Source organism: Danio rerio, chromosome 22, assembly GCF_052040795.2.
Source record: "Danio rerio strain M-AB ecotype USA chromosome 22, GRCz13ab, whole genome shotgun sequence".
Classification (NCBI taxonomy): Eukaryota; Metazoa; Chordata; class Actinopteri; order Cypriniformes; family Danionidae; genus Danio; species Danio rerio.
In genome coordinates, this window is record NC_141042.1 from 5,463,464 (window position 1) to 5,476,170 (window position 12,707).

At 35.7% G+C, this 12,707-nt stretch overlaps 1 protein-coding gene across 4 annotated transcripts in view; it reads right to left on the minus strand.

Annotated features, from left to right (window-relative positions):
* The window catches only part of zfr2 (zinc finger RNA binding protein 2), a 46,080-nt gene that overhangs the window by 4,749 nt on the left and 28,624 nt on the right, over positions 1 to 12,707 (minus strand). The window contains exons 10-15 of one of the 4 annotated variants that reach the window (XM_087303373.1): positions 12,558 to 12,703; positions 11,951 to 12,077; positions 11,047 to 11,240; positions 7,418 to 7,586; positions 5,097 to 5,244; positions 1,231 to 1,316 (exon numbers count right to left, since the gene is read on the minus strand). In XM_087303373.1, the coding sequence (XP_087159499.1) occupies positions 1,231 to 1,316; positions 5,097 to 5,244; positions 7,418 to 7,586; positions 11,047 to 11,240; positions 11,951 to 12,077; positions 12,558 to 12,703 (870 nt within the window). Of the gene's footprint in view, positions 1 to 1,230; positions 1,317 to 5,096; positions 5,245 to 7,417; positions 7,587 to 11,046; positions 11,241 to 11,950; positions 12,081 to 12,557; positions 12,704 to 12,707 lie in introns of all 4 variants that reach the window. The other 3 variants (XM_087303372.1, XR_015521453.1, XR_015521452.1) reach the window with 3 other exon arrangements.

A 12,707-nucleotide genomic window follows, 5' to 3' on the forward strand; every position in this document is an offset into this window, starting at 1 on the left:
TTTCTAGGGTCCCAAAAGTGGTTGCTAGGGGGTGGCCAGAAAGTTAAAAGCTCATCAGTTATTGGCAGTTAGGTAGTCTGAGTTAAATGAGCCCAGCTAGAAGTCGGTAGGACAGTCTGATGCAGAGTTATGAGGTCACAAAGTTTGGTGCAATGTTAAGTCAATGGGATTTTTCCGACGGTCCCAGGACGTTTTTCGGAAAAACGAAAGTCGGATCAGACCAAAAAGATATAGCAACCCGAGTCAGACCAGTTTGGAGGTCTGGTGTGAGTTTGGTGGTCATAGCTCGAAAGCTCTAGGAGGAGATAGAGTTTAATTTTTAGTCTCAGAAGAAAAATAGGATAACAATAGTCTGGCTTGCTACACAAGCCAGCCTAATTATCATGCTAAAGGCTGACTTATATTCTGCATTGAGCAATCGGAGTGACCCAGGGCGCAATCCTGGCGCGTAGTCGTGCATTTATACTTCTGTGCGCTGTGTGTTGCCCTGAAATAACACTTCCAAAACACTAGCACGCAGTAGGTTTTTATGTTCCTCTTTGTCAAATTTAGTTCTTTTTTGAATACTACAAGTAGCTAAAACTCGCTCATTCAGAGGCGGGAACTGGCGGACATGCGACAATCATGAGGTAAACACAAAACAGAAGTTTCCATCTGGAGCTCCTTTTACGGGACTTGACACTTGTAAACACTCGCTCCAACGGGCTCACGGGTTGGCTTTCAGCACCACATATGCACGTCATCGCTACCGAACAGACTAATCACAGAGCTTGCGATACGTGTCATTGCGACATGTAGTTACATTTTTTGAGAGGTGCGCATTAGCGTCAGCCTCAGCTAGAGCTTTGTGACTGTGCGAAGGCTGTGCCGAACCATACGCGTGAGCTTGACGCAGAAGTATCAATCAGCGTTAACATCACCAATAGCACCCCCTTCTGGCAATATCTGAAACTACTGACATGTTACTAATTATGTTCTGCTATATTGGCACAAAATACAACTAAACCAAACTTGCATTGACAGTAGAGACAGACACTTGCATACAAAATGCTTCAGGTTTATGCTAAAGTGTAGCTAACCATCGTTGTAATGTTATCCTTTAACCGTTACTCCTGGCAAACAAAAACTGCATTAAATTGTAACTAATTGCATCAAAGATAAATACATTTAAGGCACTGGTAAGGTTACAATTAAACATGTGTGACACATACTAAATGATGGTAAATTTACCTGAAACCATTTAGCATGTCGCAGAGCCGCTAAATACTCAAGGCACTTGATCCTGTTCAGAAGATCCGGAGGGTCTTTCTCTGACACTACAGGAACACATGTGGGGAAACACCATCAATATTATGCAATGCTTTAATAAGCACAAAGAAAAAGGTACTTTTGCAGATATATAAAGTTTTTAGGGAGTAAATGAGACTTTTTTTAGGGGATTTGCGGCACTAGACTGTTAATTACATGTGATCATTACAACACACGTCAAAACAAAGTGACAACACCGCAATGTCACAAGAAGAGGGGCTTTCCGACACGTCCAGGTTCCTAAAAAAACTTGCAACGTTAAGCAAAAGATGCGGATGGAAAATATTATTTGCTTGGGTCTGTTGATACAGCCGAGGGGGTGAGCGATTAACAAACCCAAACATAAAACCGCTTTGGTTTTTTGGTTGTTTGATAGAAACAGGATTGAGTATACATTTGAAGTCAGACTTATTAGCCCTCTTGTTTATTTCTTTTCCTATTTCTGTTTAACGGAGAGCAGATATTTCAGCACATTTCTAATCATAATAGTTTTAATAACTCATCTCTAATAACTGGTTTATTTTATCTTTGCCATGATGACAGTAAATAATATTTGACTAGATATTTTTCAAGACACTTCTATACATCTTAAAGTGACATTTAAAGGCTTCACTAGGTTAATTAGGTTAACTAGGCAGGATAGGGTCATAAGGCAAATTATTGTTTAAGGATGGTTTGTTCTGTCGACTATTGAAATAAAAATAGCTTAAAGGGGCTAATAATTTTGTAGGCATTTAAAAAATTAAAAACTGCTTTTATTCTAGTCGAAATAAAACAAATCAGACTTTCTCCAGAAGAAAAAATATTATCAGACATACTGTGAAAATGTCCTTGCTCTGTTAAACGTCATTTGAAAATATATAAAAAATTAAATTAAATTCAAAGGGGAGCTAATAATTCTGACTTCAACTGTATATCATTAGATAAAATAAAAACACAATGATCTCAGATTACAAGCCAAAATTTCAGAGGTTGTTTGAGGTCACTGTTAATAATAAATAAATTAAATAAAAACTTCAGGATGAGAGGATGAAAATGGTGGACAATAAACCTCACGATTCAACCTACAGGTTTAAATTGAAGTTTCTAAACTGTAGTTTACAACCACAAAATATTTGTAAAAAAATAAATAAAAAACTAGAGTGCATTAGTGTTCATTAGAGTTGATTATTAATGGGAGTGACGACCACATTTAAAAGTGGATTTGTGTATAATGAAATAGCATGTTTTCTAGGAAAAGAACACTTTTACTTTAACATTCCCAATTAAGCATGAGATTAAGGGTGCTTTCACAACTGTAGATCGATTGTTTTGTTCCGAAATTAAATTAAAATTGTTACAATGTAGCGCTCTGTTCTTGGTGCGGTTCGCTTTCACAAGGCAAAGTTTCTAAACGGAGCAAAATAGCTAAAACAAGCCACGTGTGAGTAAACTCTCCTCACATTGGTCAGAGTTTCAGGGTTTATTTTTCACAGTCCCGCTTGCTGTCATGGGTCCTTATTTTAATTTATGACGATGAGCAATAGGACATTATAATCGAAAAGCTGTGCTTTAATTTTGAATGGTGACACCTACAGACATCATCAGCAAATATAAATAAGAGGTAAGACTGTTGGCTAGAATGATCCATTATATGCTTTACATTATATAGAGAAATAACAGATAAACCAATACAAAGATAAACAGCTTTAGTTATTATTTCAGCGTGCTTCACTTTCATATTTTGACACGTCCTACTAATAATTATCTCTTCACTTAGCCGTATATGCCTATTTCATATCTATAAAACACTGTGATATAGCCTTCATTGGATCGTCTGCTTTCTTACTCCAATCGATCCGCTCCAGAGTTCATTTCAATTGAGCCGAGACACCTCATTCGTGCAATCTCGGAAAGATTGATTTGGCGCGGATCCGAGTGCGATTGCTGGATTCACATATGCCAAACAAACCGCGCTAACTGGTAGGGCTGTGCAATTAATCAAAAATCCGATTTCGATTTTGGCTTTTAATGATTATGAAAAAGCATTAATCGAGATAAACGATTATTGCATCATGTACCGCCCCCCTTCCTAGTTGTACACGGGTGAAAACTCTTTGCCTCTGCAAAGCTCAGTTCCACGTGAAAATGACTAAAAGCATGAGCTGTAATGTAACTTTTGCAGCACGGGATGCGCATCATTCATGTTTTTAAAAGCGCAAAAGAGCACGTGCTGTTGTGTGTGTGCGCGCTTAGCCTTGGACAGCAGAGCACACACACATCTAGCACTTTAATGGTCAAGTACATGCACATTTGTGTCAGAGCGCGGTGTTTAGTGTTTATTCATATTAACCCTCATTTGTGTAATAAACAAACAAGTTGAGAATCAAAAGACACGTGAAAGAGAAACCATATCAGAGCCGCACTATTCTTAAAGTGACAGCGCGCAATATTCCTGCTGCTGCCGACTGTTTTTATTATTAATCAATAATAAAATCAAAAATACAGTGAAGATGCTTGAAGCCCAGTTTAAACATAACAGATTTAATAACTCATTTCTAATAACTGATTTTTTTAGTCTTTGCTATGATGACAGCACATTATATTTTACTAGCTATTTTTCAAGATACTAGTATTCAGCTTAAAGTGACATTCAAAGGCTTAATTAGGGTAAATAGGCAAGTCATTGTTTAACAGTAGTTTCTTTTGCAGACAATCAAACATATATTGCTTAAAGGGGCTAATAATAGAGCTATTAAAATAGGTTTCAAAATATTCAAACCTGCTTTTATTCTAGCTGAAACAAAACAAATAAGCCTTTCTCCAGAAGAAACAATATTATAGGAAATACTTTTAAAAAATAAAAAATAAATAAATAAAAAAAAACCTCTGTTAAACATAATTTGGGAAATATTTATATTATATATAAAAATAAATTCACAGCAGGACAAATAATTTTAACTTCAACTGATAATCGTTTTGAATACTCGTGATTACAATTATGACCAAAATAATCGTGATTATGATTTTTCCCATAATCGAGCAGCCCTACTAACTGGGGAAACGTGCTAGGTTCCGAAACAAATGTCTAGGTGTGAAAGCACCCTTAATAAAATAAGACGATAACAAACAGCAAATTGTTGATAATAATAATGTTTGATGAAAAATAGCCAACATCAAATGTGTTATCAGTACCTACACTTTCAGGCCACTTTAGCAGGTACAGCACACATCCACACATTAACGCAAATATCGAATCAATCACACAGCAGCAACATTATCTAGTTTAAAAGTGGCCAGTAAGTGTGTTTATCGCGGAAACATCAACAATCACAATTTACAATTTACACAAAGTAGGGGCAACTTCAATTTTCCATACGCATGCATCATTTCAATGCGATAATCACTCCCAAAACTTGCCACCAAAACAACTACAACAACAATAAACAGACCTCTCTCTCATCCTGAAGTGTATCTTACAACACAACTTGTACAATATTGCGCCACACTGGTAAAGAAAGGTCAGAGATCCTGTTTTTGATTCCTTAAAACTCTTTCATAAATAGAAGCAAATAAATAAAAATAAAAAATAGGACAAAAATAATGGACACAACCAAAAAAACAAAAAGTAAACAAAAAGAAAGTGAAAGCAGGAGGGGAGGGGGGATAGAAATGAACAGGACGGCCCAATTCACCGATGGAAAAAATTACTCTCAGTATGGAAATATCCTTGATTTTTTTAAAAATAGTTTTCTTTAACCCAAGGGAACACATATAGTGCTGCTGAGGGAAAGCACGGGTTCTCTAACCTTTCTCCATGTTCGGGACGGGGTCTTCGCGCATCACTGGTGAGGTAAGAGAGATGGTGACCTGCATTTTTGGTTCCTTGCTTGAAAAAATGACGATGTTGGCTTCCTCAGGGTGTACCTGCACCTCATACTGATCTTCAGAAAAGGTCTGCCGGTTAAAAGGACACTTGGCATTACTACAGAGGAGACAGCGGGGTCAGCATTGGGGATTTGAGTATATTGGGGTCTGCATTTTGTCCCTTATATTCCCATATTATCATAAAGCCTTTGATAATGCATGGGTAACTGGTGTAAAATATATACGTTAGATGAGTAGACGCCCCAGTCTCTCTCTGTAGGTGTCGTAACCAGGCAGTGGAACTAAAGATCAGTTAAAGATACATGGAGCACAATGTAACGCTCTTTTATTTGACATTATTCTGAATAACATGTGGGGGCATCACACAAAAACTCCAAATGAAAGTCAAAATTGTTTGCCTGCGTCATATTTCATAGCAAAAATCAAGGAAGAATGATACAGAATTGATTTGTGGATCATTTAAATAAAGCTTATTTATAATTTTACCACATATTTCCATCAATTGCAATTGGTCATTACCTCAACGCACAAACATTTTTAGATCATTACTGTAATGAATAACTAAAATTGTTTTTAAACATGCTGTAAAAAGATGATCATTAAGATTTGTTGCAATTTACCACTTTCATGACATTTAACAATAATTAATCATTACCGCGATACACAACAATCTCAATTTTGATCTTCCTGTGTTGCATTGTGGTAGTGACATTTTAGGAAATATTACTGTAATGAAAGTTTTGAAAATGCTGTAAAGGATGATCATTAAACATTTGTTGCAATTTACCATCATTTTTTAAGCATTTAACAATAATCATTACCGCAATGCACAAATAATCTCAACATTCACAGCAATTTTCAGCATGCTAACTTATTTTGCAGTATTGTACTAGTGACATTTTAAAAATATGTTTTGTTTAATTGTCGAAGATGATTTTCTGTGTCATAGAAATAGTATTATTGCATGATGTTCACTCACCGGCCACTTTATTAGGTACATTATTATTGCATGATGTTCACTCACCGACCACTTTATTAGGTACATTAGGTCTAACTGCTTGTTAAAGCAAATTTCTAATCAGCCAATCACATGGCAGCAAATAAATGCATTTAGGCATGTCAAGACGATGATCATGACGATCTGCTGAGTTCAAAGAGAGCATCAGAATGGTTAAGAAAGGTGATTTAAGTGAGTTTGAACGTGGCAGGGATATTGGTGCTAGACTGGCTGGTCTAAGTATTTCAGAAACTGCTGATTTACTGAGATTTTTACGCACAACCATCTCTAGGCTTTACAGAGAATGGTCTGAAAAAGAGAAACCACCTAGTGAGCGGCAGTTCTGTGGGCGCAAATGCCTTGTTGATGCCAGAGGTCAGACTGGTTTCTTGAACATGACAATGAGTTCACTGTACTCAAATGGCCTCCACAGTCACCAGATCTCAATCCAATAGGGCACCTTTGGGATGTGGTGGGACGGGAGATTCGCATCACGGATGTGCAGACGACAAATCTGTAGCAACTGCGTGATGCTATCATGTCAATATGGAGCAAAATCTCTGAGGAATATTTCCAGTAGCTTGTTGAATCTCTGCCACCAAGGATTAAGGCAGTTCTGAAGGCAAAAATGGGTCCAACCTGATACTCGTAACATGTACCTAATAAAGTGGCCGGTGATATGCAGTCATGTAGACATGGAATAATGACATTTGAAATGTGTTTATTTTTAATATGAATTTTTTTTCCTGTGCATCGTGGTAATGAGGGTTTAATGCTGCAATATGGTAAATACACTTCGGGAAATGTTTAATTTTTGACAGAAAACATTTTCTGCATGTGACGTTATGAGTCTTTTTGCTACGTATAAGTAATGACATTTTCGAAATACAATTCCCTTGTTTTGTGCAACAAAAAAATACTATTATTATCTAACATTTCCTTCTAGTTCTGATGTGAAATATGACCTTGACGTTTCTATTGTGAGACTCGCTCATAGCAGAGCTTAACTTTGTATTTAAAATTAACCACTCAGCTATATGATGCTTTTCATAGACTTAACATGACACCTGTGATCATGTGATTTCCCATGTAGACGATTTCCATATAACAGCCAGGATAAAAAGAAACATCGTGATAAAACCACAAGTGCAAACACACCAGAGTAAACAGCATCTAGCAGTTACGACATACGCATTTATTTCTACATGCATCTTAACTCCAGGCTAAAAATAGAGGCAAACTTACAGCTAGCTGTTTGGGCAGTTGCTCCGCTACAGTCTTCAGAAGAGAAACGGTGGGTTTGTTAGCTGCTAGCAGGATTAGCTGAACGTTACGGTCTCCGCGCAGGAGCAAGCCTTTAGCCAGGATTCCCACCCGCATCACTCCTTTAAGAGTACGAGACTGAGTCTCCGACCTGTAAAAGAGGAAACAGATCAATCTAAACTTCCTTCCACGATTGCATAGTATGAACTAGTTGTCAAAAACATCACCATTTTCATGTATATCAAAACATTCACTTCAGAGCAGCATTTTTGAAGCTGCTTTTATAGTCTTTAGACTAACGCAAGTCCCATTTAGCCAGGTGTAAAGCTGAGTTTTGGTTGATCTGATAATAAGTAGTCAATGGAGACACATTTGCATTTACACCTAGAGCTACACTGCATTTGATTGGTCCATGTTTGATTGTATGTACGGTATAGGGCAGGGATCACCAAACTTGTTTCCTGAAGGTCTGGTGTCCTGCAGATTTGAGCTTCAATCCTAATCAAACACACCTGAACAAGCTAATCAAGGTGTTATTAGGTATACTTGAAACACTCAGGCAGGTGTGTTGAGGCAAGTTGGAGCTAAACCCTGCAGGGCACCGGACATCCAGGAACGAGATTGGTGACCCCTGGTATAAGGTATAAGCTTTCTCAGATTTCTTCAGTCAACATTTGTACAATTAGAAGTGCTAAAATCAATTAAATGATACTTTAAAACAAACTAAAAAATAAAAATTAAAAAAATAAAATAAAAAAAAATCAAGAAAAAAAAACATTACATTGTGAATCACTTTTAAAAACATTACTTCATCACATTTTTCCATCACAAAGGGTCATTACAGCAACATACATTTTTCTTATATCACTACTGTAATGAATAACTAAAAATACATTCATGCTGTTTTTTGTAGTAAAGGACGGCTGAATCAAAGTATATTTTTAAGATCATTAGGATTTGTTGCAATTGAAGACAATTTTGATGACATTTAATACATATTCTCTATGCAATTTATCATTACCGCAATGCACAACAATCTTAATGTCATTACTTTACAGGGACAAATATGATGCAATGATGACAATTTAAGATTTTTTTTTTCTGTAACAGAAATTGTATTTTTTGCAATTGATATATAGTTTTATTTCTGTGCATCCTGGTAATGAGTTTTTTTCTGCACTTAAGTAATGAAATCGTAAGAAATATGTTTATTTTTATTTAAAATGTTTTTCTGTGCATCACAGTAATGAGAGTTTCATATTTTATGCAATTGATATATAGTTTTATTTCTGTGCATCACGGTAATGAGTTTTTGCTGCACTTTAGTAATGACACTGTAAGTAATGTGTTTATTTTTATTATAAATGTTTTTCTGTGCAATTTATTACTAATTTAATAACATTTAACACACTTCCCCATGCAATTTATCATTACCACAATGCACAACAATCCTAATGTCATTACTTCATTAGGACAAATATGTTGTAGCTATGACATTTTAAGAAATATGTTTTTTTTTTTTCTGTAACAGAAATTGTATTTTATGCAATTGATATATAGTTTTATTTCTGTGCATCATGGTAATGAGTTTTTGCTGCACTTTAGTAATGACACTGTAAGTAATGTGTTTATTTTTATTATAAATGTTTTTCTGTGCATCACAGTAATGAGAGTTTCATGCTCCAATATAGTAATAACATTTTGGGGAAAATTCTGCATGTGACGGTAATGAGGTATTTTGTTGCCGCTGTAAATCAAAGACACATCACTGAATCAAAGTATATTTTAAGATGATTAAAATTTGTTGCAATTTATTACTAATTTATTAACATTTAACACACTTCCCCATGCAATTTATCATTACCACAATGCACAACAATCCTAATGTCATTACTTTATTGGGACAAATATGTTGTAGCTATGACATTAAGAAATATGTTTTTTGTTTTTTTTTCTGTAACAGAAATTGTATTTTATGCAATTGATATATAGTTTTATTTCTGTGCATCATGGCAATGAGTTTTTGCTGCACTTTAGTAATGACATTGTGACTTATATGTTTATTTTTTTATTATAAATGTTTTTCTTTGCATCACAGTAATGGGTCTTTCATGCCGCAATATAGTAATAACATTTTGGGGAATATTCTGCATGTGACGGTAATGAGCTATTTTGCTGCCACTGTAAATCAAAGACACATCATTGAATCAAAGTATATTTTAAGATCATTAAAATTTGATGCAATTTACCACTATTTTAATGACATTTAACACATTTCCCCATGCAATTTATCATTACTGCAATGCACAACAATCTTAATGTCATTACTTTATTGGGACAAATATGTTGTAGTAATGACAATTTAAGAAATATGTTTTTTTTCTGTAACAGAAATTGTATTTTATGCAATTGATATATAGTTTTATTTCTGTGCATCTCGGTAATGAGTTTGTTGCTGCACTTTAGTAATGACATTGTAAGAAATATGTTTGTTTTTATTATAAATGTTTTTCTGTGAATCATGGTTGATGAAGGTTCCATGCTGCAATATAGTAATAAAATTTTGGGGAATATTCTGCATGTGACGGTAATGAGCTATTTTGCTGCCGCTGTACATACAACTAAACATGACTGAATCAAAGTATATTTTTTAAATCATTAAGATTTGAACATTATTTTTAATGACATTTAACACATTTTCCCCACACCATTCATAATTACTGGAATGCACAACAATCTTAATGTCATTACTTTACTGGGTAAAATATAAAGGTCATCACCGCAATGCACACCTTTTTTATATAAATACTGTAATGAACAACTAAAAATACATTTATGCTGATTTTTTGTAGTACATGGTGACTGAATCAAAATATATTTTTAAGACTATTAAGATTTGCTGCAATTTCCCATTATTTTTTATGACATAACACATTTCTCCATGCAATTTATCATTACCGCAATGCACAACACTCCTAATGTCATTACTTTACTAGGGCAAAAATGATCAACATAAACAAACATAAATTATTCATTTTATTCCCTATAACAGAATTTATATACTATTTCAGAGTTTTAACACGCATATATATTTTATTCTTTAATCATATTAGATTATGTAGCATTATTAAAGTTTTAGATGCTAAAATCACATCCCTGTGGGCTGATTTGAATAGAAATGTTACAGAATGTACTTAGCTTAGCTTATTTATTGCTTGTGAGATACTAATATTCAGCCTAAAGTGCAATTTAAAGGCTTACCTAGGTTAATTACAATAAGTTAGGTGTAAGTAGGCAAGACATTGAACAGCATTGGTTTGTTCTGTAGCCAATCAAAAATAATCATTTCCTAAGGGGTCTAATAATATTAACCTTGTTTGTTTGTCAATTTTTTTATCCTGCAAAACTAAATTGAAACTACTTTCTCCAAAATATAATATTAAAGCAATATACTGGTTTTATAATAATAGTAAAATACTGTAAAATATGTCTTCAGTTAAATATCACAAAAAATAAATAGAATTTACCAAAGGGCTATTCCCCGAGGTATCAAATATTATATTTATATTATTCTACAGTAGTTGCAGTATCTGGACAGCATTAGTTCTCACTGTTTGTCAGTCTCGCTTTCGTCGTCATCAGCACACGCCACTTTCTCCAGCAGTGTATCAGAGACCAGCTTGAGAGCGCGCTCAGAATGAGAGACGATCCGCTGCACCGCCTGCAGCTCCTCCTCCACAGGGTAGATGGCGGAGTGTTTGGCCATGATGTGCCGGTCATCGGGTGAATCAGGCCTTCGCACGGGCTGAAGAAATATGGGAGAATTTAATAAATAATAAATAGATAAATAGATCTTTAGTTTAGGTCACAATTCACAGAATCAACAAACCATTCTATAGCTATTTTTCCATTGTGTGCATTAAATTATTGCCTAAAAAATGCCAAGATGTCCGTATATTTAGAAAATCTGAATACAAAAATTGTATGTGCAGTACTGAGTAGAATAAACTTCTTAATCGACGGAAACCGGTTTCCCGAAGAAATTCCAGCATGTGCATTAGTAGAGTGATGTGACTTCACGAACAGATCATGTGATGATAATGTGTATGATGTGATGCATTAACAGACTTTACAGCGTTTCAAGCACATTGTGAAACATCTAAAATGCTGTTTTGCCCTTTCTAAAAGACCTCAGCCAAAGTCTGTCTTTACAGTGGTTCAGTATGGTTATTCCATGCATCTGTCTGAGCTCCCAAAGAGCATCTCAAGCCTCCAAAAGCACCGCATTGCATTCCGTCTTCAACTTCTGAGGCACATTTTAGACCACAGTATCTTCTCCTACAGCACTAAACTCCATTTCTCTGCTGATATTTGCTCCAGTTTATGAAAAAGTGATGATTTTGTTCTCTTTGACTCGATGTATGGAAACGCTGCTTTATTTGCAAATGTTTTAGGTGATATTCCAGATTTGTGCATACATATTTGGATGAAAACATAGCTAGTGTGTTTGTGTACCAATAGAGGGGGCACTGGGATGCTGGGCCGGCCCATGAGAGGAGGCGGGGCCATCCTGCGCCTTGGCTCTGCCCAGTATACTTGCTCCTCCTCCATCCTCCTCCAGTACATGTCCTCCTCGTACCTCCTGCTGGAAGACAAGCAGACAGTCAAATATAAATACAATAAATGATGCCATCATAAGTATTAAAAAAGGATCTGAAATATACAGTTTGTTTTATATTATATATTATCTAGAGTAGTGTTTCTCAACCATGTTCCTGGAGGACCACCAACACTGCATGTTTTGGATGTCTCCTTTGCCTGTCACACCTAATACAGGTCTTTCCTTGTCTGCTAATAAGCTGATGATCTGAATCAGGTGTGTTCGGTTAAGGAGACATGGAAAAATGTGCAGAGCTGGTGGTCCTCCAGGATCGTGGTTGAGAAACACGGATGTACAGGGTTTCTACAGGTTTCATCAAGTCAAACTTAGGACTTTAAGACCATTTTAAAACTATTCTGAATGAAATTTCTGTTGAAAGTCCAGTACAGTGTTATTGTAGGGAAGGTAAATAAGCCATATTGGTAAAAAGAGTTCATAAATAAAGTGAAAGCAGCCGCAGACCTCATCTCCATGTGCCAGCGCTGCTCGTCCTCCTGCTGTCTCTTCAGCACAGATTTCTGCTTCTGTTTGCGCAGCTTGACCTCCAGAAGTTTCCGTGCACGATTGCTCGGCTTGATCTCCACAGGGAGGTCTGGGTTCACTTTTTTCTGA